Raw genomic sequence first — 26,571 nt, forward strand, 5'->3', positions numbered from 1 at the left:
TTGTGAATTTTGTTAATTCACAATGACTAAACCTTTTTTTTGTTGATTGAAATAGATTAAAATCATATAAATGATAGGGTATCATGTGTGGACAATAAAGGATTATCTTATCTATTTGCCTCCACAGTTTATTGCAATTTCCACGATGCAATCTTTAAAACGATTAGGTTATTTTTGTTCTTGTACAAAAGGAAGTGGGGGAAAAAAGTCAAATAAGATACACTTGAATTGTTATTTATTCTCTAAATTCAAACACAAATTTCCCTTGCTGAAATCACCTTGCAATTTGATTTTAGTTTTGTTTTTTTATTTACTTATTTGCATGCTACTTTTATTCATGTTGTATTTATATCATGTCAAGATAATATGATTTAAATACACACATATGCTTAGTTTTCATAATAAAAGTATGCACGTTTTCGGAAAGTGTGTGTTTTACGCGCGTGCACCGTGACCCCGCCGTGACCCCAATCAGTGTCTTTATAATCAGGTGCCGGTGCAGGTATGGCCATCCTCCTCCTCCTCCTCGCTGTCCCGGGTTTCCTTCGCGATCATCGGCCGTGGTTAAGTAGCTGCAGCGGCCTGAGACCGGAGCTTGTTCTGCGCTTGTGGACATGGCCGGGGCTGGTTTCTGCGACTCCAGGCCTTTGCTGGACTTACACCAAAAGGTTTGCCCCCTCCACAGTGCCCCGCGTGGCCCCGCGTGTGCCCCGCGTGTGCCCCGCGTGCGAGGGCTCGTCCAAGTCTGAAAGTGTGTTCTGGGACTGCTCAAGCATAATCTTTGGAATTTGGTTAATGGCTCAACCAATAGTGGTTTCCTTCCTCCTTTACTAACGTTCCTTAATCAGAAGTGGGTCGTGCTCAATTTAATTTACTTTAATAAAATTGTACTTCTCAGATTAGTTTTCAGACTCTATACTGTTACTCTAATGTAAGTAATGGCCTGCAGTATATTTGATGTGTTTAGGCAGTGCTGTGTTGAACTCAAATGATAAAACAGGTTTTACATCCAGACTTTTTACTTACTTTTTGTAGTTTCCAAAATAATTAACTTAAATTCTTGGACCACTGCTTTGTTTTAGTTATTTTGAAGTAATATCATTCTTGGGTGCATTTTTTTTTTTTTTTTTTTTTGGCATTTCTGACAACTTCTGTTTAAATAATTCCATTACTATAGTAAAATAATTTCAGTTTGAATTTATTTTTGTAAAGCCCAAACTCACAAAAGCGGTTGTCTCAGGGGTCGACAGTGGAAAAACAGATTAAGCAATGTTCATGGGGACTTGTCAATGTCCTATCATCCAGTGTCCCAGGTCCAGAAACCTGGAGGAGTTCCACAGTGAAGGAGAGATCCGACTCCCTCAGGCGGTCAGGCGGACGTGAGATAGTGTTTGGCCTTGTTCTACTGGTGTGAAAAATGATACATTGCAACTTCCATTTAAAAACTTGTTAAATGACGAGAGAAAAACTCTTATTCAAACACTAATGCATTTCCCTTTACTCACCCAAAATCCCTGTACTTCTGGCATGGAAACGTACGGTATAGAATGTCTCCATTGTGATCTCTTATGGTCAGTCCTCCTGGGAGGTGGTAATTATTATAATTGTCTTTCTAGGCCGATGACAGAAGGGCCCTCTGCAAACCGTGGCGGTTTATAGATGAATATGCAGAATCCAGAATGGCATCCCTCAACCTGGAGTGCAGATGGGTTTGTGCTGCGCGTGTGAGTCCATCATTCAGCTCGGCCTTCATCATGATTGAGTCTGTTATTATTTATAGGATGCGCTCCATGCACTAGTGCCCACTCTTCTGCGCCGTGAAGTGGAGATTGCGTTAGAGAAACTGAACTTCATATGGGACCCCACATATGCATGGGAAATGTTTTTGGACATGATGGTAAGTAGGTTGGAAATGGGTAATCTTTCATTTGTTCTGCAGATTATTGTGCTTTGCCTACAATGGAAACTATTACAATTTACCTCCAGTCCTGTTGACCTTTTGTGGTTATTTTATAATAATATTGGCTGAATGTTATGCATCTTAAATGTTTGTCAATATCACCAACCACATAAAAGGCCATTTCTGTGCTTGTGTTCGCACATCCGGGAACTTGTGCAGTGGCAACAGAGTCCGCCATTTTGAAAGGGGCTCAACAGCGCGTCTACTACATATGAAATCCAGGAAATATGAGGCCAAAAACCTGCGTTCTGTCAGGACATTGCTCTGTTGACTGACCAAGAAATGCTAGCTTTGTCGTGTACCTTAGTTTGCCGTTATCGTCTAAAGAATCAAAGTATTCGTAGCTCATTATGCCGTAGAAAAGGATGCAGTCGTGTTGGTTTTTATATATCGCGTGCCCCTTTTTAAAATGGCCGCTATGGGGATGTCCCGGCTGTATGACGTCACTGCGAACGCACGCATGTATAACACAACTTGATAAAGGTTCTAACAAATGTTACCATCTTCAGCAAAGTCAAGCCTCTGATACGTTTTCAAACAAAGACCTGCCATCTTATTTTACGGATGCCACAAGGAGAATTCTTGTCGACTGGCTAATAAAAGTTCATGTGAGTCCCACAATTGCACAAAATTGATTACCTGCCGTTATACGTCAAACATGTAATTGCATTCCAAAAGGAGATGATGCACTTCCAGGATGAAACGCTGTATCTTGCAATACATCTGCTGAACCGCAGCCTCTGCCTTCTCAAGGTGAGCATAGCCAACCTGCAGCTGCTGGGCATGGTCTGCCTCTTCATCGCAGCCAAGAAGGAGGAGAGTCTTCTTCCAGAGGTATGCTCATTTAACTTATCTATCCAACTGTTATGACTTTCCTTTAGACCATGTTTGACTGTATCCATGTTCTGTCACTACTTATGAAAATATTTGACTTCTGTTTGGGCCTCTCAGTTTTACCTTCATCAGTCCTCTGGCTCTTTTTACCTCTTGATTTGTTTACTCTGTTGTACTTTAAAAGCGTCATGCACATTCCTGTATTGTCCTGCGTTTGAGGCTTGAGTGCTTAGAAAATGTATTTCCACTCATCTCTGCCCATTTCTCAAATTTCTGCAATTAAAAAAAATCAAAGGTCATGTAGGGTTAAGTTGAAATGAATCCTTTTCTGTTAAGCAGTTTCAGATCTATATTGCAGTTTACAATTAACACAATCTACTTTACTCTATTGTTTAATACTAAATAATGGGATTTAAAAAAAAACATTGAAACCTTAGCCATCCATTTCATGAACAAAGAACCTCCCCATCGTCAGTTCTCCTCTGCGCATGACTCAGACCCGTGTGTCGTGCGTGGGTTGTTTTATCGAGGTATTTGTCTCATTATCCCAGGTGTCTGACCTCTGCTATGTGATGGACTACACCTACACCCCACGCGAGCTGCTTCGACTGGAGCGCAAAGTTCTCAGTCGGCTGAAGTTTGACTTGGCGTACTGTGCGCCTCTTCACTTCCTGCTCCTGTTCGCCTCAGTCGCCCGGTGCAGCGCCAAGGTTGTGGAATTGCTTATTTTTTAGTCACCCAATTTCCATAGCACAAAATTAAAGCAATCATGATTCAGTGGCTATAAAATATCATGGACAAAATCTTTAATTATACACGTAATTTTAAACTAGAGACCAATGGCAATGAAAATCAAATGCAATTACAGATTGCATATTTTAAGTCAAAAATCCTTTTATATTCAAAAGATATTTGTCTGTTTTGAAAAGCTTTGAGCACTCAATCCTTTAATCTTCAAAAAAATCTATTCATGTGAAAAGTGAATTGAGGATTTCATTGGTTGTGAATCATGAAATCAGTCTTAAAAATTGTCTTAATCATACATTTCAAATGTTATATTGCCACATCCCTAGCTAGTTCTTCAAAATGACTTATGGTCCTTATTCCGCTGGACGTAAAGCATAAATTGAGTCTGCTTTTGTCTTGTAACATGCGTTTTGCCGTAGATGACTTGGATGGCTCGTTTCTTGCTGGAGCTGGCGCTCTCGGAAGGGCAGTGTGTGGTTTTCCAGCCGGTGCAGTTGGCAGAAGCGGCTCTGTGTCTCGCTCGCCTCATCCTGAAGGAGCCTCCGACGCCTGAGGGAGAAGCCGCCTGGTGCCTCGTGTCCAGCCTCCATGTTGGAAAGTGGGTATACAACAAGAAATGGGATGTGCTGTGGAGAGGAAAAGCACTTTTTACCCAATTTTTTGTTTTTTTCCATTGTGTATTTATTTATTTGACACTCTTGTACAGGGAGTTAAATAATTTACTGTTGACTCTTTTGCCTCTATGCTACTTTCACTAGATCAAAACAACCATGAGCTACTAATGTTCAGAAATATTCTATAGCTTATTTTGGCCGTAACAAATCTATTCTATCTCAAATAATAAAAACAAATATATCATCACACTATATTAGCGCTTTCCACCTTTTTTATAGGCACTCGGGGATAAGGTTCAACATCAAAGTTTGTTTATAGTCTGAGGCACAACAGGTGGGTCTGGGGATTTTTGAAGAAACCGTGTGTGCGTGCGTGCGTGTGTGTGTCCCCAAAGCCATTTAATAAACTGTTTTAAAAACAGTTAATCAATTCATTAAATGGTCTTTTTAAACTTTTTTTTGTTAATTACTAGTCTCTTTTTAATTAAAGCATTCTCATTTAACGTGGCTTTTGGGGTCCTCAGGTTGGACGGCATGAATCAAAGTTTATTGTCTATGAACAGTTGTCGAACACCGGATCTTGTTTCAGCATTAAAGCGAAACAATTGATCATGAAATGAGTCAAATATGGCATGCATAATCTAAGAATTATGGATATAGTGTAAATGAAATGCACTTCATACTTGATTTTGTGCTTTACTTGACATTTCTCACCCTGTACGAGTGACTAAATTCTGATGTGTGTTGGTACATTATCTGGACTTTAAGCCCCAATTCTAGTTTCTAGCCAATTAAAAGCAAATGTGTGCACTCGAAACAGTCATTTGCATTAAATGTTTTAAAATGTACATCCATAAAGTTTATGTTCGCTCATTGTAGAATTATAGCCCCTCACTGTTTAAATGTTCATTTCCTGTATTTTGTCTATAGTGAACCTGCCTTGCTGAGGATCATGCAGATACTGGCCACTGCTGCTGCCACCGCTCCCGGAGAGATCTGCGCCTCTTACATTAAATTCTCCTCCCCAGAAACTATGCACGTCAGCAGGGATCCCGGACTCGTGAATGCCTCTTTATTACTGGGTGTGCACAAATGACCTGCAGGCAGAAAATGAGTTATTAAAATCATGCATTATGTTGGATTATGCAATGACTGTGGTTGAGGAAGAAGTAGAATTGATGTGTATTTCAAATGTGTACACTTTTACGCTCTTATCTTGCAGCTGATTGTATGTGATGTTTATTTTGTGATCAAAAATGATTGTAAGGAAATCAAAGCCTTTTTAATGTTAAAATAAAAGTGTTTGCTGCAATTTCAAAATTTGTTTTTCAAAATTGTCTTTCAATCCTAAATAAAAATGTCAAGTGGATTTTTATCAAAGCGGGATTAAATATTTTGAAAGCCAAAGCCTGCATTTGGCATTTTAAAACCTTGCGGTGAATAAAATGCAAGCCAATCATTTTACTTTAAATTGTGCCAATTTGTTTTCAAATCAACTCTTCTGCCTTGATTGCTTCGGTCCCAACCACACATAGATCCAAACACCATTGCAAACCAAGACCTATGTATTTCACAAGGCATTATTTGGCTAATCTATACTCAAATGCATATTTGTATGCACAAAATCAAGTATATTGTAAAGTGGGGCTGTAACTAATATTTTTTTCAGTTAACTTTAGTCAATTAAATGGAATCTCAAGAGGATGGATATTTTTTTACCCAAATGAAAATTAATATTGAAAGTACTGACATTTTGATGTAATCCTGCAATTTTATTTTTAAATGTCTTTTTGCATGTGTTCGGATGCCTAGTCTGTTTAGTCCAGACAATCAAAATGACAAAACACAACTACGATTTTTTTATTAAACCCCATGTTCGACTGGTCACAATTAAGTCGATTCATTGTTGTACCTAATGCATCACAAACCTACATCCGGAAACCCTGCTCTACACAAAGTAGTTCTGCATCTTTCTGTTGAAACATCAAATAAAAACCTCTAAACGCACGTACTGTTTGAACCAATATAATAGATCCATGGTTTGAACGAGTCAATATCAATACCGTCCCTTTGTTTGTATCTCCCTTTTGTGATTGGATAGCCAAACTCCGCGTAAAACCAATGCGCTCGGGTCCTACTTGCGCGTAAACCAATGAGCTTGCGCGGGTCCAAACTGTCTAAACCAATGGGCTCGGGGCCAAACTGTCCGACAACCAATGGGCTCGGGGCTTGTGCTCGTCTGCAGGAGGCGGCGCGTCAGGGCGCTCCGGGTTCATTTGAGGTAACGCGAACATTACTTCATGCACTGTCGGCAAAAAAATATCAATATTTATCAGGTTGGATACTTCTCCACCGCGTTGCTCACGAGACATGGAAACATTCAAGGCTGTTGTTTTGCTCCCTCGGTCTTTCGCGACGTTGTAACTTCAAGCAGAAACCTAAAGTCGCCTTGAGACTCGCCGGGGATTTTCAGAAGATAATTCTCCGTCGTGTTTTTTGTGTTTTTTGCTCACATGGTGAAAGTTTCGACAGCGTCACATTAGTTGGTAAGCACTGTCTCGTGTGCTGATAGGGCTTGATTTATCCAATAACGAGACGCATGTTTTCTTTTCAGAGCAAGAATTTAAAATCAGAGTTGTTTTAAAACTGTCCCTGACCGGAAGTCGTTTGGTTTAACGCAAGGTTTTTGACACTAATGATTCTTTATTCTATTGCCACAACCCAAACTTACCACAGCCCATTTGTCACAGATATGTAAACATGCAGAACGTTGTGTAAGTTTGATTTTGAATCCGATTTATTATTGAGATCGTTTAAAACTAGGGACAGAAGTGTGAAATGATCGTGAAGCTGTTTTGAAGGTAAGTTTCCCAGGCTACAATCAGATGTGAAACGCTTTAAGAGGTCACCGTGCTTGTAAAGTCTTATTTCTGAGGCCCCAGCACTGTTGCTTTGCAGCTTTACTTCAAATGACCTCTCTTTGTTTATGACCACTGAGCGTAAGTGTGATCTTTGCAAAGGGCTGGGCTTTTAGACGTAAAAGCTGGGAAAGAAAAGATAACTGATCAGAAAGTTTTACATTTGTCCTTTTGAGAAGTCATTAGGACATTTTTCTGCCTCTTCTGTCTACATTGTAACCATATAACACTCCAACCAAAAAAAAAACATTTATCTTCAAGTTTCATGACTCACTTGAAAAAATTCCATGTAGGGCCAAAATGAATATATCTTTGTAACTGTTTTTGCACTATCAAAGCATCAGGAATGTGCTAAAATGTGAATGTACCTGTGTAATGGACCACAAATGTGCAGAAATATCCCTTTACACCCCCATGTTTGGGAGATTACACTGGACATTTCTCTATTTGAGGTAATTTTGAATAGTTTTAATAATAGACGGTATTCTCTATTTTCAAAATGTCTCCAAAACGACCATTGTTATGACCTTATCCATTTTCCAATACCATCTCCCGCCTTTAATGCTGTGTCGCCAAATATATCACAAAGAGGGTCCCCGCTCACCCATTTATATTGCAATTTCATTCATTTGACGGCTTTGGCAGGTTTCACGATGCCGAGGGAACAGGCCAGTTCGGATGGGACTTGCTCGCCTGCTTCGTCCACCGAGAATGCTAAAGATATGAGCACGGACATGCAGGTGTCACACGGGCATTCAGACGACTCCAACACAAGAAGCTGCTCTGAAAAAGACTCTGGTTTCTCGGGTAAGTCCAACCTGGAAAGACGATGCAATAGGGTGCGACTTAGGTGCGTGTGTGACCGCAATAGTATGAAACATTGATCAGGCATATTATTTTTATAGTTTGATTTATCAATTATAAATATGTATGTTTCTTCTATGCAGACGTCAGCTCCGACTGCAAGGGCACAAATGGAAAAGATCGGAGCAACAAAAAGTCCAGGAAAACGACAGACGAGTTACCTCTGAACCAAAGTGAACCACACGGTAGTCATGGAAGTGCTATGGTGGCACCATCAACCGGGACGCTACCATCATTTATCATCATTAAAAATATGGTTCTTGAGCAGGTAAGATTTTTATTCGTCTAATGTCTCAATTATTATGTCAATGTTTGTGTCGTATTCCTTTAAGTCCATTTCATATTAGGAATTGCAAATTAAAGGGGACATAATATGCAGGATCTACTTCAATGAGCTTTTGAGCTTGTTACAACACTGTTTCCTCATCTTTCTCATCCGCCCACATCCTAGTACTTAATTGTGATTATTTGAAGGCTTAAGACTTCCAAGTGATATATGTAGAGTTCTAAAATGTCAATGCCAATAGAAATACATGGGATAATCTGTAAAATGTCACAATGAAGAGGCGGGGTTTATCAGTTCTGCAGTTTTGATGGACTCTTTAGTGTTCCTAAGCATTTTTAGATCAATATTGCAGCTTACATTAGGGGAAAAATGTAAAATGATTAACTACTTAAAAGTTAAAGTACAATAATATATTTTTTAAAAAGCATAACGTGTCTCCTTTTAAAACCCAGGGCTTCTGCTCTAAATGCTTTTTAGTCACCGATTAAATAAATGCCTCTAGATCCATTACTTCTTTTATGCTATATTGAGAAATCAGATGTTTAAATAATCAAATTGAATTGTATACCATCACCATATAAACCATTACTTAAATTTCATTGAAACCCTAAGAAATGATGCATTCTCTACCTAATCTGTGTGTCTGTGTTTTGGTTCACCCCATTAGCCACACATGGTCCCTGTCCTGCTCCAGCCTCCAAACGTGCTCCCGCCTGCACTCCAACCCCGGTCACCAGGTCTGTGCCAAAGCAACGCCACCGCAAAGACCGACGGTGCCACTTATCTGCCAATCCTCAACTCGTATCCTCGCATCGCCCCCCATCCAAACAAGAAACCGCCCGACAAAACGGCCCCGACTGCTGAATCTCTCAATCAGAGCAAGCGTATGTGCATTGAAAGTAACAACACGCAAGCCGACAGGAGTCCTCAGGAGCAGTCCGGCGACGAAATCTGTGCCGGCCACAGCGCACCATCCTCCAACAGCGCGACGGGGTCAACGCCCCGACCTATGACCCGACCTACTTCATCCACTGAACTGAACAAAACGAGCGCCGTTAACACCCAACATAGACGCTTCATAAATACAATGCAGGCCTTGAAGCAGTCGGGGGTTTGGGACGTCGCGCTGCGCACCAAGGAGCTGATGCGTCAAAGCAGCGCGACAGGGCGAGAAGTTGCCCAACTGAGACAGCATTCAGATTTACTGTGTCAAGTGGCCGGCAGTTCCAACCAGAACCCAAGTAATATGGCGGCATTTCTCGATCTACACAGGCTAATGGCAGACTCCGGCCGCTACCCAGACCTTGAAACCGTACAAGCTTTAAAGGTCCCAGCTACGTGTCAAAATGTCAGTGTTATCAAACCGCTAAGTGTTAATGTGGCAGGTGACGGTGAAGGGTCTCCAGGTATTTCAAACAACTCTGAGCCGGTCCCAAACCAAATGTGTCAAAGCAGGGACAACGAGTCTGAAACACCTGTGGACAAAGACACAAGCCCAGACACTTTGACTAAAAAGTGAATCTCATGTTCAAACTTTGCTGTGATCTTACTGGTCACGATGTACCTTTTCTGGTGGGGGACATACCTCCTTCTTGTCTCCGTGAAGGAGTTATTGCTTTGCCTGGAATGTTCCACAGTATGACATTAAAGGTGCTGTTTTTGCTAAAACTCCAAACCTGAAAAACACAAGTATAACATAAGTTGTTTGGAGCCGTCAAAACATACTCCTCGCGTTCTTTTCACAGCTTTTGGAAACTAGAGCGAGTTGTGCCATAACTATAAAGCTAACAACAACTAGCATTCTAACAGCGGACTTCCTGGCTTTTGGAGAACACACTTGGCGGTCTCATTTTGCCCCAAACACCTGCTCAGATCTGTGGAACGGCAACCCTAATCAAAACAATACTACATGTTTTTCAGTTTTTTTTTTCTATAGCACTAAAACCACATGTGAATGAAGTCAAGATTGATAAGTTTAAGGCCAAAATATGGAACATTCCAGTCCAAGCGGTTAAGAAGCACGTGATGGGCCGTTGACCAGAAAAGTTACATAGTGCACATATTAGCAATGTGAATTTTTATTAATAATAATATGTAAACATGGCAGGAGCAAAGCAGGGCTGGTAGAGTAGTCAGGACACTCTACTGTGTGTTTGAAACAATTAACCCATCAGGCATAACAAAATGTCCACTTGCCAAAAATGTTGCTACACTAAAGCCTTATATATTGTGTAAAAAAAAAAAAAAAAAAAACAATACTGTGTTCACATCAACAGCAATTAAACTGATACTTGCTTTTCAGTCCATATTTTGCTTTTGTATATTTTTTTTGTCAGTTTTTGCAGCCGCAGAGTTCTCTATGAACCGCTTTTTGAAAGACTACTGAAAACCAGAAAATTAGAGCACCCACATTTGGCGCTCTCGCCTTGGAATTGGGAAGCTTTTAAGAGAATAACTTTTAGGCTCTTACTCAAATATACCAAGGGCAGTCAAACAGCACAGCTAAAGCCATCCATACCCATACATATAATTTACACATACAAAATGACTCTTAGTATTGTATCACTGCAAATAATCATATTTTTAGTGTTTTATAAGATGGTTGTTTATCTGAATGGCATGATGCATGGTGGTTTACTTGACTTTGAATATCTGTTGAAGTATAATTAAGTTGTTAAATCTGACACAAACTTGGTATACTAATAATACTATAATGCTGCCTTTTGACTGGATATAAAAATATATTGAAAATGCTTTTACTTTTTGCACTGTTTTTTGTAATAACTGCTCATTTTCTCACTAAGCTACATTTCCCGGCTTTTGCTGGTTTTGTGTAACATATTTTTTTCTTTCTATGTACACCAAGCTTTTAAATATTTGAATAATATAATTTCGTTTTTTTCAGTCATTGATTGTGCGGGTAATTTCAATTGTATTAATTTGAAGTTAAGTGGAAGCAATGCAAAATAAAAATAAAAACACAAGAAAAACATGTGGTTGCCAAAGATTATGTAACTTCTCACATGGGACGGTCTTTAGTGTGGTTCAGTTCTGTGTCTTGTTTAGGAGTCGGTGCGTACTCGATTGGGCCTGCACAGACGACTAAAACCCTGGGGAAAGAAAACAAAATATGACAAAAGTAACACTGAGGAGATTGGTGATGGTTAGTCAGTTTGTAAGATTGTAGAAAAAGATTGTAGTCATCTTCTGACTACAAATGAAGCCTGCGTAAGTTCACCTGGAAGACCTAACCTGATCTGCGTCGACCACCATGGCAGGACACCTCTCTCCAGCTCCATCAACGCGCTCAAGCGGGCGTCCGCCTGTCCCTCTGTGAGAGCCAGATCCCTCCTTCAGTAGGAGCTCCTCCAGGTTTCTGAATTTTCCCAAGGAGGTTTTTGTAGTTTTTCCTGGCCGAGAAGAGGGTCCAAGGACAGGGGGCTCCCGTGTCTTCGCCCCTCGCTCCTGCTCCCCATCCTCAATCAGCGCTCTCAAGTCACCCCTCCCCGCTCTCAATCAGCGCACAGGCAGTCGGATTTAAACCCTCAGGCAGTTGGCTTGACCGCTTCAAACTGTACTGCGACCCACCACCTCCCCTCCTCCTCCTCTGCATCCCTCGCATCCTAATCATCCTCTCTACCTTCTCTCCATATCTACCACCACAAGTCTCCAGGCCCTGGGGGGAGACATCTACCAGTAATACAATTAGATTATGGAGTGCCCATAATCTTCATGTTTTCCGCCGGGGTCTGAGCGCCAAATAACCTTCGCAATAAAGCTTGCTAAACTATCTTTCCCGTGTTCTGTGTTTGAGTCTCTCCAGGGTGAACTGAATATTTTCCTACAATGGAACACGCCTGGACGAATGAGGGATTACCAATTTTTGTTGGCCCTCCGGCTTCCTGCTGGTCCAAAGAACTGTCTTGGTCAGACAAGAAAAATACAGTGTTGTATTTTTTTGCCCAGCCAGTCCCTTCTACACTCTGATCGACCATAAGGAGGCATCAAAAAACGATCCCAACTATTGAACTATTTCGGTTTGTAGTTTCTTATAAGCTTTTCTTTAAATCAGAGAGACGACTTTTAAGTTTAACCTACTGGATTACGTGCGTGTGCGTGCGTGTGCGTGCGTTCGTGTGTGTGTGCGCGTGTGTGTGCGTGCGTGTGTGTGTGTGTGCGCGTGTGTGTGCGTGCGTGTGTGTGTGTGTGCGCGTGTGTATGTGTGCGTGTGTGTGTGTGCGCGCGTGCGTGCGTGTGTGTGCGTGTGTGCGTGTGTGTGCGTGTGTGTCTGTGTGTGTGTGTGTGTGCGCGTGTGTGTGTGTGCGTGCGTGCGTGTGTGTGTGCGCGTGTGTGTGCGTGTGTGTGTGTGCGCGCGTGCGTGCGTGCGTGTGTGTGCGTGTGTGCGTGTGTGTGCGTGTGTGTGTGTGTGTGCGCGCGCGTGTGTGCGTGTGTGTGTGTGCGCGCGTGCGTGCGCGCGCGTGTGTGTGTGTGTGTGTGTGTGTGCGCGTGCCTGCGTGTGCGTGCGCGCGCGCGTGTGTGCGCGCGTGTGCGTGCGCGTGCGCGCGTGCATGTGTGCGCGTGTGTGCGCGCGTGCGCGCGTGTGTGCGCGTGTGTGTGTGCGTGTGTGCGTGCGTGTGCGCGTGCGTGTGTGTGCGTGTGTGCGTGTGCGTGTGTGTGTGTGTGTGTGTGCGCGTGCGTGCGTGTGTGTGCGCGCGTGCGCGCGTGCGTGTGCGTGTGTGTGTGCGTGTGTGCGTGCGTGTGCGCGTGCGTGTGTGTGTGTGCGTGCGTGCGTGTGTGTGCGCGCGTGTGTGTGCGTGTGTGTGTGTGCGCGCGTGCGTGTGTGTGTGTGCGTGTGTGCGTGCGTGTGCGCGTGCGTGTGTGTGCGTGTGTGCGTGTGCGTGTGTGTGTGTGTGTGTGTGTGCGCGTGCGTGCGTGTGTGTGCTGCTCGAGTTGCCCTGGAGTCTACATTTGTCACCAAAGGAGCCTCGACCTCTATCGTCCATGAGATGGCTTGGCTATAAATGCAAAGGTAGAATCTTAAATGTACAATACATTATGTACCATTGTGTAATATTTCACATACCCGTGTTTATCTACTTCTGTCAATGTTGTTTAACAGGTTGCCCAGGAGTTTGGCATAAATCATGCTTTCCACAATCCACTTGATTTTTTTTCTCTAAACTGGCCTTGATACAGCTTTCTGAATTTCCGTTGTTCAATACATTTTTTATTGTTTTGTTCATATTAGAAACCGTATGTTGTTGAAAAAAGACAAAGATGGAACTCAGAGTTCAGAGATGGATGAAGATACAGTCGATTCATTGTCTGAAATGAAATATTTATGTAGCTGTTGAACTTTCAGTTTTATCTGTGGCAAGGGACAAAGAAAAATATTGCGACTTCTTAAAACGCACAAAGACTCATCCAGAGATTGTGCCGGTATTTTCCCTCACTGATGAAGAAGCTCAAAAAGATCATTGAAAAATTGAGGAACAAAGGAAATGTTCTCCTTAATCAAGCTGTATTACAGAGTGGAACAGGCCAACTGAAAGTTAAGAGACAACCCCAAAATTGTTAGTGTGCCTGGAAAGTTTGTCCACTGCATGTATTGTCAAGGGATGTTTATTCACAAAGATCTCTAGAGGCATGTTCGCAGATGCTCATGCAAACCAGAAACTGAAGGTGAGAAGTCTGGGAAAGTCAGAGTATTGGGCCTAGCTGCAGCTCAGGAGTCTGCCCTCTGTCAGCACATCTCCACTGCACTGGTGCCTGGAAGCTTCTAAGTGGTATGAATCAAGATGAAGTTGCCTCAATTGTATGAAATGACTTTTGCATTCTTCAGTTTGCCCAGTCACTGTCTAATAAACATGGACAAGACCCCACCATGTATGAATACATACAACAGAAAGTGGGACGTTTTCTTTTATGCTTGTGAAAGAGACTTTGTTAAAATAGGGGTTGAAAATGTAAAAGGAATCAAAATATCACTTAACCCAATCCTTCAGAAACTGTTCTTAAAATTCTGGATTTTTTAGGTTATTTAATAAGAAACTTTTGTTTAGTTGTTTTTTGGAGGTTAAGTGCTGATTGGTGACAAAAAAGCAATGTTTTTTTTGTATTTGTTTAGTAACTGATATTGGGATTCTCACAAAGCACAAAGCTTTATTTCCCATTACACTATTTAGAACAAAAAACAACTGAATTCTTAAATCAAGATTACATTTTTATGCTTCAATACTCCTTGAATTCATAAATGTTAAAGGATTTATAAAGGATTATATAGTATATATATATATATATATATATATATATATATATATAGTTTTTTTGATTTTACCATTTATTTCTTACTTTTACTACATGTTTTATATTTTAGTAAAGTGAGAATAATCCAATCCCAACCAAAAACGTGTGCAAAAAACAAGTGCTACTTCTTTGTTAACAGTGACTCACCTGTGCATGTGACCGTCACTCTCTCTCTGTGCGTGCGTCCGCCCCTGGCCCCTCCCTCTTTCAGTCCTTTATAGGTCCTAAGATATTGTACAGGCTACACTGAGCACTACTACTCTACTACAACCCAAGAGAAGGGCCAACAGACGCACCGCAGACGATGTAAGAACTTTGCACTTTCAATTTTGTTTTCTATATTTTCTGCCTGAAAAATGAGTTTAATTTGCAGTCGGAATGCACAAAGTCTCTAATGAAACAGGATCTACAATCTTCACTTTTATGAAGAGCACGTTAACTGTGGGAACGCTTGAAAAACACATCTCTTTGTTTATTTCTGCTAAGAAATGTAGGCTCTCACGATCATTAATTTGGGCTAATTACCATTTTATGTGTAATAAAATGGCAATTAGTTACATATAAACATTAATTCATGTATTTACTAAGGCTCTGCACTGTCCCCGCCGACTTCAATGGGACTTATCTATGTAATTAATTCATAGAAAAACGAGGAATTGTTAACATATTTCTTTTATTGCCATATTGTCCTGGAAGTGGCCTCTGGAGAGTATGAAGACATGGACTCGGAGCAGTTTGAAGCGGTTCAGAGTGGACTGAGTGCTCAGGACAAGAAGAAACCCCTCGACCAAAACCAGGTACCGTCGACTTAATAGCAAGGAACAATAAGATAAACAGTTCTTGTCACTGCTTACTTTTCTTTGCTGAGTTGATCAAATAAACAGATTAGTTGTTATTATGATATTTTGTTGTTTTGTCCAGGAGCATGAAAGCCATACTTTTGCAAAAAGCTTTTTTACACAGTTCAGTGTTCTGTTCAAAAGGACAATTCTAATAATGTGGAGGAATCCGGTAAGTAACTGAAGAATTGTTTACTGTAAATATCACATTTGTAATCTTAATTACATTGAACAATAGCTTAATGGCAATTTCCTCCTCTTCTGCAGCTTTTTAACATCAGAGTCGTGTCAGTCGTGATTGGTGTGTTAATAGGTTCACTGTATTTGCAAATTGGAAATGACGCGAGCAAAGTCTTAGACAACACCGGCTTCCTTTTCTTCTCGAAGCTTTTCCTCATGTTTGGAGCCCTCATGTCCACTGTCTTAACTTGTGAGTTTTAAAGATGTATTCATTATCCATGAAGCTTCTCTGTGAAAGTACAGTAGACACAACATAAATTAGGAGTAGTGAAAAAGAGACAACAAATTCAATGATCTTACTTTACTACTATTTTCCTTCAGTCCCAAATGAGATGGCTGTGTTATTGAGGGAACATCGGAACAACTACAGTTTGTAGGCATATTATCTGGCAAAAACCATGGCAGATACACTCTTTGAGGTGACTCTTACAAATTTGAATAGTGACCCAAATAAATATTTAGATCCACTTGTCATTAGTGTGTGTGTGTGTGTGTTGTCCCCAGGTGCTGTGCCCGATCTTGTACTGTAGCATCGTTTACTGGATGACGGAGCAGCCTCCTGAAGCGGATCGTTTCCTGCTCTTCATCGCCCTGTCCATCTGCACTGCTCTGGTGGCACAGTCTGTGGGGCTGCTGGTCGGGGCAACATCCACCTCTTTAGAGGTACTTTACCCTACACTGTGTGTGACTGACAGAACAGGCGAACTTTGCAATCAAATGAAAGGCTGCAATATGTAGTCTATCATTATGCAATAGAATGTTCTCCGTGGAGTCATATTATGTATACAATTTGCTAACTCTGCATTTATTTCTAGATTTTAAAACATTAACACAAATCATATCGGAATTGCATTTGTTACAAAAAAATATGTTATGCTATTCATAATTCCACCGATATCTTTTTTTTAGGTTGCCACATTAGTGGCATATGCCATTGCCATTCTAGTGCTGCTCTTCTCTGCATTCTTTGTCAATTTTCATACAATCACTTATGTGCCTTATGTCAGGTGTGTGAGTATTTTATTGCACAATATGACATCCTTTTTTCTGTAAACAATACTCTAGTCAGTTGACATTCATTGTTAGTGTTCCTATAGGTTTAGATTCATGTTTTTTAATGTGCACTATGTATTTTTTTCTGGTGGAGGTGGATGTGATGAACTCTTCACCAGAAAAGTTACATAATGCACTTTTAATTTGTGTCAAAACATGTACATATTGAGACGCACTGACTGATTTAATATTGTAGGTACAGCTTTGAAGGAGTGATCCTGTCCACCTATGGCATGAACCGCTCAGAGCTGGTGTGTCCGGAGGACACGTGCTGGCTCCAGAAGCCGGAGGAGGTACTGCAGATGCTGGACATGGAGGACGCAAAGCTGTACATGGACTTCATCATTCTGGGCATCTTCTTCCTCATCCTGCGCCTGGCCACATACCTGGTTCTCCTATTCAAGATCAAAACTGAGAGATAGGGCTCTTTTCTACTGATGCAGTCTCACTGGTCATGAGCACAAACACATGTAAATTATTTCTGTTGGGTTGGACCACAAACAAATAATCTAATGCCATGAAAAGTATTTGCATCCTTCAAAGTCGCTGTGATGTAACCTGACCTTCTTTCTTTTTACTTTGTTTATTATCAGTTATTTTAAGACTAAAGCCTAGAATGTTATTTTATGAAAATCTAAAATAATTTCAAATGATTGAATTTTGATTTTTTCTGAAAGCCAAAACAAATTAAAATATTTTCCCAACTGAAATAATTTTGTATAAAATAATATTTGTTGCAGTTTTTTATACTTTGATCAAGAAAATGTAAACGTATAAATAATTATCTCAACACAACTATTTCTAGATAATAATTAAACTGTCTGTACAAGTACATTTTGTGTGAATGGTCATTTTATTTATTGCCATGTTGTTTTAAACATACAATTTTAATTACTCACTATAATCTTTCTTAAGTTACAGTTTTATAATAATGAGATAGTATGTTCTAAATTATAGTTCACTGGTTTATCCCATGACCAACAGTGATAGAGAAACCAGGAATACATAGAAATCTCACAAGAGTGTCAACTTTTATTGTCTGGTGCCTTCTACACATTGGTAGTAGTTAATAACATGAATTCTGTTTTCTGTCATTGATTGTGCTTGTAATAGTTGTGTGTTTGCAGGATTTGAATCCTTGTGTGCTCAGTAATCAACCATTTTGTAAATTGTTCATTTTCACTCTCATATCTAAATAAAGATAAAGATTGGAAGAACTTTCAATTATTTTTATTTTATTGCAGTTAAGTGGAAGCAATGCAACATTAAAAAAAACACTCCAAGAAAAACATGTGGTTGGCAAATACCATCATATTATGTAACTTCTCACATGGGACGGTCTTCAGTGTGGTTCAGTTCTGTGTCTTGTTTAGGAGTCGGTGAGTACTCTGGACTGGGCCTGCACAGACGACTAAAACGCTGGGGAAGGAAAACAAAATATTACTAAAATGTATTAAAGCCTAAAAAGTATTGGCCATTTTTTTCATGAACTTCAAAAACAATGACTGGATGTCCAGAGATGCCATTCTATTTTAAGTAGTGAGAATGAAATGTGTGTTTACAAAAGTGTATTTACATAAATATGTGTGGCAACACCTCAAATGTTGAAAAGAAATCTGTCGATGCATTCATTGTTTATGGATTGAGTGAACAGGCATAATTGCATACAAATATGGCTAAGAAGATTTTGTTCTTATTGTTTACAGTATAGCCAAAACATTGTGGAAAAAGATTCCGTTGTGGTCATCTGGACACTGTTTTTTGAAAAAATATGTTTGGGCTTTTATCCAAAAGTCATTTCAATCAATTTCAACACAATTTAAGGTATTGAAAAACTTAACATACACTATTTATTGACAAATATGCGTGAGATTGTTGCCCTACATAATGATAAGTCGCCTCATACTTTTCATACCTGTTTCACTGTCCCAGACCGAGTGGACATTTTGTACAGGGCCCACCCTGGCACCATCAGGATGGAGGAGAGCGCCAGCACCCAGCCCAGAATGTACACCCAGGATGGGTACACATACCAACGGTTAAATGTTAGAGGCTGGTACTCCACCAGAGACCATATGAAAGAGACCTACAGAATAATAATGGTGGATAAGAACCGTATAAATCTATATAAATAAAGGATCATCAGACTCACCAGTGACACTCCTGGAGTGAGATAGAGCCAGCAGATTTTGAAGTAGATATTGGGCCGTGAACCTGTCATGTCCTTTATGATCCCAAACATCTTCTCAACACCTTTTTTGAAAAACAATAACCAAACAATTTTCCTACATTTACTTATTGTACTTTTAATCTGTTTATAGTACCCACCAAAAACCCATCCAAGAGCCAGTGTTTCAAAGACACACAGAAAGAGGATGCAGGCTCCATTACAGGCGTAGTAATCAAACATTTGAAAGACATACATCCCTCCCTGTGGACAATGATAATGAGGTTTAAAGATGTTTATGCTTTTGTGGAAAGCGTGTAGAGAATTCAAAAGACAATCTTATGAGACACCTCAGTGACCATGACGAGCTGCAGGACGAAGCAGGTGAGGCAGAAGAGCAGGAGGAAAAACTCACGGCGCCCGGCCTGACGCATCACGGACGGAAACATGTCGATGATCGAGGTCATGATCACCTCCATGGCAACAAACTGGATATCACAAATAACAATGTTATTATTTGTAATATACTAGTATTTTGTTAATTAAATAATCTCCGTTAATATATCATTAAATATTATTTGAAAGCATTTTCTGTCTTACTTGAGTGTCCAAGCCCAGGAGGATGAGCATTATAAAGAAGCAGACGGCCCACAGCTGAGGCAGGGGCATCATGGCTATAGCCTGTGGGTATGCTATAAAGGCCAACCCGGGTCCTATGAAACAAGACTACTTTCACTAAACATTGATGCATCAGTAGCATGGTAAACTTGCATTGTCATATTACAAAATAATTTGAGGATTATCTCTACCATGTGCCCAGAAACATAAGGCCCACTTGTTGTGCACATGATTTATTAGCTTATTCACTCACTCACTTCATTCACTTAATTTACTTATAAATAAAATGAATACTTGGTTGACCAAATGTAAGGCCTGACCAGACATGACTTGCCTCCAAGAAATTCCTTTAAATCCAGTGTTCAATGTTTGTCTCAAGGGGGCAGTGTAGGCTTGGACACATCATCCACATCATCATCTTTCTTTCATTTTTTTCCACAGACGATAATTATTTGGCCATGTAGTAAACTGCATCTATTACCTGACTCAGCCACCTCTGAAATAGATACACCTTGTTCTTTTGCCATGAAGCCGAGCACTGAGAAGACTGCAAATCCAGCCACCACACTTGTGCCACAGTTCAGCAGACACAGCCACATGCAGTCTCTGTCACATCAAAGAGGACATTATATGAGATTTGATTCAGTTCTTTCTCCATACACGTCTCACGGCTAAAGCCTATTGTGGGTTTCAGAAGACATCATTCTACAGGACTACGGTATATTATTTTAGTTGTTGATGTGCAGATTTGTTTTGACATTCAGCGAGTTCAAAGGCCTTGTCAGAAAAGATCTGGTTCTATATCTGTCATTTTTGTAACATTCATTGTATATTCTTGTGAAATGTCAGTGTAATAAAGGGAAAACTGGCTCCTCATCTGGGACCGGGGGATTAGAGGGGCACAAATGGGTCTGTTGCTCCCAGCGTCTTGAGACCTTCTTCCTATTACTTTATAATACAGAGGTCGTTGTCGACAGGCCTGGCCCTCACCATATTCTTTTTAAAAAACACCAATAAGCAAGTCTAATTATATATTTAATCCTGAGTAGGAAACATGCGTCACCCTATTTTCTTAATCTTTCTGTAGCAGTGGGGGAAGTTAATTTAACCGATTAATTGCAACTACCATAATCAATTATTTAAATAATCGCCAACCAAATAGGTATTCAATAATCGTTATCTGGACTATATGTTCCAAAACATGCCATGAATTGAGAGCTTTATGACTCAAATCGAGCCGCAAAGCCTGAGTAAATTCAGTGTATTTGATGAAAATACTCTTTGGTCCATAAATGTGCTCTACCAGGATCCTCAAACGGCCACATCAGCTTCATCTGGGTCAAACTCACTTAATATCTTGCGTTCAAAACAACTAATCGATTAATCACAAGAATAATAGCGGGACTAATTGATTAGCAAAATGATCGTTAGTTGCAACCCTAGAATGAGCAGGAGAAAGCCAACTCTTCCCAGAGTTTGGAAAGGTGCTAGAGAAGTTTATAACATAATTGTTACTGGAGGAACACCAAAGTGGCACATGTCCCAAACAAACTCAAGCAGTTTTTAACTCTAGTTATAGCAGTTATTAAAACTGCTTGAGTACGCCGTATGGCATGAGGACCCCCATAAACTAAAAATGCAAATAAACTGAACAAAGCTCTCCTGTGGTGCAGTGGGCATGGCACATGTGGTTTCTACCACTGTGGAGTTTTGGATGCGAGTCCAGTCTTTGACATAATAACAAACTGACCTGAACAAAACAGGTTTACCCATAACAGTTGTTGTTGTACTTGTTATAACTGCCCAGTACAGTCAGAGAGCCCACACCAATGCTGAAGGAGAAGAAGATCTGAGACCCCGCCTCCATCCAAACCTGATTACAAACAAACAAACAAACAAACAAACAAACAAACAATATTCATCACCGTTAATGGCACAAGAAATAATATGACGATTCCGTCACCTGAGGGTCCATAAGTCGAGACGGTTCTGGCAGAAGATAAAACACTACTCCATCCACAGCCCCAGGTAGAGTCAGTCCACGAACCAGTAATATTAACAACATCACGTACGGGAAAGTGGCAGTAAAATAAACCACCTGAAATGAAAATAGTATAAATACAATTTACAATGTTCTTTTTGAACAATATTCAATGGCTTACTTTTCCTGTTGACTTGACCCCTTTCCAGATGCAAAAGTAGCAGATGATCCACATCGTAATAAGACACAACAAAATCTCAACACGGATTCTGCCTATCTGATCAATTCCACCAGAGATAGACAAAACCCGTCTCCTAAACAACAGCATTTTTTTCATTATCAAACCAATTGATACAATGTCCCAAAAATAATCATCTTAAAACGTACTCCCAGAACTCAGTGGCAGCAGAGGAGGAGAAAGTGTCATTGCTCCATGATATGTTCTTTTCTGTTGTAAGGTCAAAACAGTCCACTGTGAACAAAACATTTACATGACAAAAATATGTTAAAATCACTCAATAAAAAAGTTTAATCCACAAAGTTCAGCTTATTTGTTTAAAGGAACTGTACATAGCTTGTACTCTTGGTGTTGTAAAAAAGGAACTGCAATCACAAGTGAACCTTTGCAGCTGACCTTTGTTCAGCTCTTTCTCCTCCAGAGCTCCAGACTCACTGAGCTGCAGAGGCTGCACTAGCTCTGAGTCATTCAAGTGCAGGTGCTTGGCTTTAGGTTGGGACCAATCAGATCAGCGAGACGACTTTTAAGTTTAACCAACTGGATTTAGACATAAAGTAGGAACTGGCAAAGGAGACACTCGTGTGAGGTTCTCTCAGATCCATGGCCTTCTGCTTACTAAGCGGATACTTGTCTTAAAAACCTAAACCAATAAAAAGCAATCATATCCAATGATTTTGTATTCAAGAATAAATCAACATTTCAATTGTTATCAGTAAAAGTCACATTTGATTTGAACTTTACCTTGTGAAACAGAAATGACAAAATCATGTGGTTCCTTTCTGTTTCTTGGCAATAACTAACCAGTATTCCAGTAGTTTTGGCAGCTGGCCCAGGGGAGCTGTGAGCTGAAGGAGAAGATCAGGTAAAGCAAAGCCCAGGCGAGAATGATGATGTAGGTCATACAGCTGTACAGGAGGATCAACTGGCCTCCATAACCTATACCTGTAAAATACCAACATGGAGCCGACAAACATGTTTTAAATTGTCTTTGGACCTGCCATTTTTACACCTACAGCATGTCCTTTCTGACCAGAAGATAAGACCTAACCCTAAGACTAACTTTATTCATCTCCGAGTGGAGAAATTCACTCAGAACCTGTGTTTTGTTTTTATGACTGAAATATTTTTTACCTGGTTTTTAATATTTTAAATACCATGTTTATGTGTTTTTATGTTTTATTTATTTATTGCACTGTATTGTGTGTGTGTTTTTGTATGTGTTTTTACGCACTTTCAATTGCACTTTGTACGAATTTCACTTTGTACGAATTGTGCTCGATAAATAAATTGGATTGATTAAAACACAACCATGTACATCATATCTCCCCCAAAATCTTTATCCATCCATTTTCTTCGGGGTCACGGGTGACCGGAGCCTATCCCAGTGACTTCGGGCCTTAGGCGGGGTACCCTGGACAGTGGCCAACTTGTCGCAGGGCCAACACAGAGACATAGACATTACAGACAGTTTACTCTCACATTCATTCACTAGGGCCAATTTAGAGTCACCAATTTTACCTAACACATGCATGTCTTTGGATGGTGGGAGGAAGCCGGAGAACCCGGAGAGAACCCACGGTAACACGGGGAGAACATGCAGACTCCACCCAGAGAGATCATGTGATGTTGGTCTGGTCCGGGAATCGAACCCATGATCTCCTTCTTGGGAGGCAAGAGCGCTATCCGCCTTTGCCACCGTGCACCCTATACCACCCTATACCCTTATACCATTGAAAATTTGTTGGGGCACTGAAGAGAAATATATATAGAAATAAAATAGAAGTTCATGTAAATTATAGGCTACATCATTGAGCCTAATTTTCTGCACAACTTAAGACCATTTTAAGTAATATGACGATCCATGTGAAAGATGCATTGTTTTTTAGATCCAGGGTTCTGACCACATCCACAAACGGTGACACAAAGGGGGTTGCCAAGGAAGATGTGTAGGCACAATTTTACATCACAACCCAACAAATTGTACCTTTATCCATCGGGTTTGAAACAATTCAACATATCAAGTCAAAGATATGCACGTTTTATATTGGTTACTTTGTTGTGGGGTGGCCAGTATGTGTTTACTAACCCTAACCCTAACCCTAACCTTAACCTTAACCCTAACCTTAACCTTAACCCGGCGCGGTCTAAAACGGCGCTAAAACGCGGTCAAATAGCGGCGCAGTTTCAGGAGCCGGCACAAAAATAACATGGCTTTTTCGGCCGCGCGCCGCGGCTCTGCAGACACTCCCTTAATTTTAGGCCATAGTTGGATTTGTCGGTGTAGTCCCTCATTCGTCCAGGCGTGTTCCAATGTAGAAAAAGCTTCAGTTGTCATCTGGACTCAGTTAGAAAAATTAGACGTTTCGACTCTCATCCAAGAGTCATTGTCAATAAAAGAATTTAGGTCGAGAACTCCGATATTTGTACTATTCATGTAGTTTATTCTATCCAATACAGTGAAGAAAGCTGTAAAGAACGTTACATAGGTGAGACAAAACAGCCTCTACACAAGAGGCTTTATCAGCACAGAAGAAATACAAGTTCAAGACCACAGAGCGCCGTGCATCTCCATCTTGAAGCCTCTAATCACTCGTTTGAAGACGGTGATGTGAAGGTTTTAAGCAGGGAGAAAAGATGGTTTGAAAGAGGAGTCAAGGAAACTATTTTTGTTAAAAAAGAAAGACCTTTAAACAGGAATGGAGGGCTAAGATTCAATCTTCCTGGTATCTATAATGGTATACTGAACCCCTGGAGAGGTAGAGGACCAGGACATTTAGATGCTAATCAGGTCCTCAGGGTGGTTGAGCCAGGGTCTCACAAAGACAAAGAGGATACTAATAGCCCATTAAAAGTTTGAATAGGCTCGGTAGATACAAGCGGGGTGAGTTTCTGTTGAAACAAACAACTCTTTCCACTTCAGGAAGGCTCCTCCCAATGGGCTGGACTTCCCACAGAATAGTACAAATATCGGAGTTCTTGACCTAAATTCTTTTATTGACAATGACTCTTGGATGAGAGTCGAAACGTCTAATTTTTCTAACTGAGTCCAGATGACTACAACTGAAGCTTTTTCTATATAGTTGGATTTGTTTAACACGTTAATTTTGTCCGCAACTATTTACAGTTTACAAAATGCCATGTATTTCAATGGCACATTTTTGGTGTTGCCACATTCATTAGCTTTTCTTTGTTCAGTACGTCAAAGAGGATGTGTGAGCCAAATTAAAATGTCAGTGACAAACTCAAGAAAAGAAATACAAAGCAGTTGAATTGATGCTTGAAAGGGGAACTGAGTCATTTTTTCAATATTTTTCTGAGCAAACTTCACATTACAAAAGGTTTCATTCCCCAGGGCAGCCCACCACAGTGATCACACATTTGGCTTGTTCTGGTTGCTTAGATCCAAATTATGTGCATTCAAACTGAGATAACTTTGAGCTGTTTACCATTACCAGCACCTGGGCCCCGTAACTCCTCTGCCATTTTTGTCTGTTCAAAGATTAATTTGCTGGCATTCTGTTTATATTTCTCTTTTTCTAGACTATCGCTCGGAAGGGTTAATACTATTCTGTTTGTACCTTCGGCCAAAGGGCAGAGCTTCCTCCAGCAGGTGATGCCTCCTTCTTGAGTGCACTGTCCCATTGCCGTCTCCAGAAGAAACAGAGGAACACCACAGGTCGCCACAAATACCAGGTAGGGCACCAAAAATGCACCTGAATTAAAAATAAATATCCATGAATAACGTGAAAGTTTGTCTTGAAACAGTTATTTATGACTTACCTCCTCCATTTTTATAGCAAAGATAAGGAAATCTCCAAACATTGCCAAGACCAACTACATTTCCAGCCACGGCGAGAAGGAACTCGACTTTACTCGCCCAATGCCCCCTCTCGTCGGGGGTTTTGTCTTTTTCAGTGAAAAAATTCTTCAACATAATTAACAAAATCAAAGGGAAATCAATGAAACTTGTGTGGTAGTTCAGTGCTCCTTGTGTCCTCTGACAAAGTGTCATTTAATGAGCAACTCCTCGAGATGCCACAGAGAGGTAAATTATTTCTCAAGAATTCATTATACATGCAGAATGAGAAACTGTCTGGTGCTATAATATAGCATAACAACCCCTAAATGCAAGTGAGCTTTTGTTTTTGGCCTTTGATTCTTATTTTTCTCATTACAGAATCATTTTGAATGATCTTTTTTCAGTTCTAGTTTGAGTGATTTTTTTGTCTTTTTTCTAATGGCTAGCTCGCTCTGGTCAGTGTAATATTCAGTTTTGATCACTTCAGTCCATCATGTGCTGCTCCAGCTTTCAGACACAACCGTGAGTGCACAAAATGTCATGTTTTCTCTTATTTGTAGAAATGAGCAAATATTCATATATTTCGCCTCTGTGCATCTATTATATGTTACAAGTGAAATTAAAATAAGGTGTTGTGTTTCCTCGTGGCCTCGTGACAGTCGAGTAGTTCTCCCACATGTCAATCATTCCCTGCGTGCTACTAATAGATCTATTGCACACCTGCAGGCTCGTTCTGGTCCATTCCTACGTTAGCAGCACGCTTCCCTGGCTGCGCATGCGTGGTTGATACGCCGGTGTGTGGGAACCAGATCCATGGTGGGAACGAGCTAGAACGAGCTAGAACGAGCCTGCAGGTATGCAGTTAGCACTCAGTGAATGATTGACATTGCTAATGTCGTTTATTTTGTGGTACATCCAGCCAGTAAAGGGTGCTCTAAGCGCTCCTGTGGGGACTAGAGACGATGCTCAGGCGCAACTCAGAATTAAACAAGCTGTGTTAGGACTGACTCAATCTCCTCCCTCTTTCTACAGGTATGACATAACAGTTTTATTGTTGACTTGAACTTGATTCAAAGTAAGTCCATGTGTAAATGTGGAGACAGAACA

At 40.5% G+C, this 26,571-nt stretch overlaps 4 protein-coding genes across 4 annotated transcripts in view; 3 read left to right on the top strand and 1 right to left on the bottom strand.

Moving 5' to 3' along the window:
- The window catches only part of dhx40 (DEAH (Asp-Glu-Ala-His) box polypeptide 40), a 264,848-nt gene that overhangs the window by 18,448 nt on the left and 219,829 nt on the right, over nt 1-26,571 (top strand). The window lies entirely within an intron of this gene.
- ccnp (cyclin P) lies at nt 521-5,410 on the top strand. The gene is made up of 8 exons (XM_072458674.1): nt 521-668; nt 1,617-1,709; nt 1,781-1,897; nt 2,470-2,568; nt 2,639-2,794; nt 3,346-3,504; nt 3,961-4,139; nt 5,086-5,410. The coding sequence occupies exons 1-8, from the start codon at nt 615-617 to the stop codon at nt 5,249-5,251; spliced, it is 1,023 nt and encodes a 340-aa protein (XP_072314775.1). The 5' UTR covers nt 521-614; the 3' UTR covers nt 5,252-5,410.
- Nucleotides 6,393-10,967, top strand: LOC140369944 (CLOCK-interacting pacemaker-like). The gene is made up of 4 exons (XM_072456992.1): nt 6,393-6,436; nt 7,719-7,880; nt 8,021-8,205; nt 8,891-10,967. The coding sequence occupies exons 2-4, from the start codon at nt 7,727-7,729 to the stop codon at nt 9,740-9,742; spliced, it is 1,191 nt and encodes a 396-aa protein (XP_072313093.1). The 5' UTR covers nt 6,393-6,436; nt 7,719-7,726; the 3' UTR covers nt 9,743-10,967.
- On the bottom strand, nt 17,961-25,605 carry LOC140367534 (sodium- and chloride-dependent GABA transporter 2-like). Its single transcript, XM_072454056.1, has 14 exons — nt 25,446-25,605; nt 25,244-25,378; nt 22,467-22,607; nt 21,815-21,899; nt 21,609-21,741; nt 21,410-21,544; nt 21,216-21,319; nt 19,928-20,052; nt 19,429-19,541; nt 19,179-19,316; nt 18,990-19,092; nt 18,814-18,914; nt 18,577-18,747; nt 17,961-18,080 (listed from the first exon to the last, which is right to left on the bottom strand). Exons 1-14 carry the CDS (start codon nt 25,597-25,599, stop codon nt 17,988-17,990), a joined length of 1,731 nt encoding a protein of 576 aa, XP_072310157.1. The 5' UTR covers nt 25,600-25,605; the 3' UTR covers nt 17,961-17,987.

This window comes from Eucyclogobius newberryi, unplaced genomic scaffold (assembly GCF_026437365.1).
Source record: "Eucyclogobius newberryi isolate DKJ021-1_F unplaced genomic scaffold, fEucNew1.0.hap1 SCAF_10, whole genome shotgun sequence".
In the NCBI taxonomy this organism is placed as follows: Eukaryota; Metazoa; Chordata; class Actinopteri; order Gobiiformes; family Gobiidae; genus Eucyclogobius; species Eucyclogobius newberryi.

Bases quoted from the DNA above. Each gene is read 5' to 3' on its own strand.
- ccnp (XM_072458674.1), top strand. From the start codon at position 615: ATGGCCGGGGCTGGTTTCTGCGACTCCAGGCCTTTGCTGGACTTACAC. The intron at 669-1,616 runs GTTTGCCCCCTC...TTGTCTTTCTAG, and splicing joins TGCTGGACTTACACCAAAAG to GCCGATGACAGAAGGGCCCT. The intron at 4,140-5,085 runs GTGGGTATACAA...TTTTGTCTATAG, and splicing joins TCCAGCCTCCATGTTGGAAA to TGAACCTGCCTTGCTGAGGA.
- LOC140369944 (XM_072456992.1), top strand. From the start codon at position 7,727: ATGCCGAGGGAACAGGCCAGTTCGGATGGGACTTGCTCGCCTGCTTCG. The intron at 7,881-8,020 runs GTAAGTCCAACC...TCTTCTATGCAG, and splicing joins AAAAGACTCTGGTTTCTCGG to ACGTCAGCTCCGACTGCAAG. The intron at 8,206-8,890 runs GTAAGATTTTTA...TCACCCCATTAG, and splicing joins AAAATATGGTTCTTGAGCAG to CCACACATGGTCCCTGTCCT.
- LOC140367534 (XM_072454056.1), bottom strand. From the start codon at position 25,599: ATGTTGAAGAATTTTTTCACTGAAAAAGACAAAACCCCCGACGAGAGG. The intron at 21,742-21,814 runs GTACGTTTTAAG...GCTGTTGTTTAG, and splicing joins GCTGCCACTGAGTTCTGGGA to GAGACGGGTTTTGTCTATCT. The intron at 21,320-21,409 runs GTGACGGAATCG...GTTTGTAATCAG, and splicing joins CTCGACTTATGGACCCTCAG to GTTTGGATGGAGGCGGGGTC.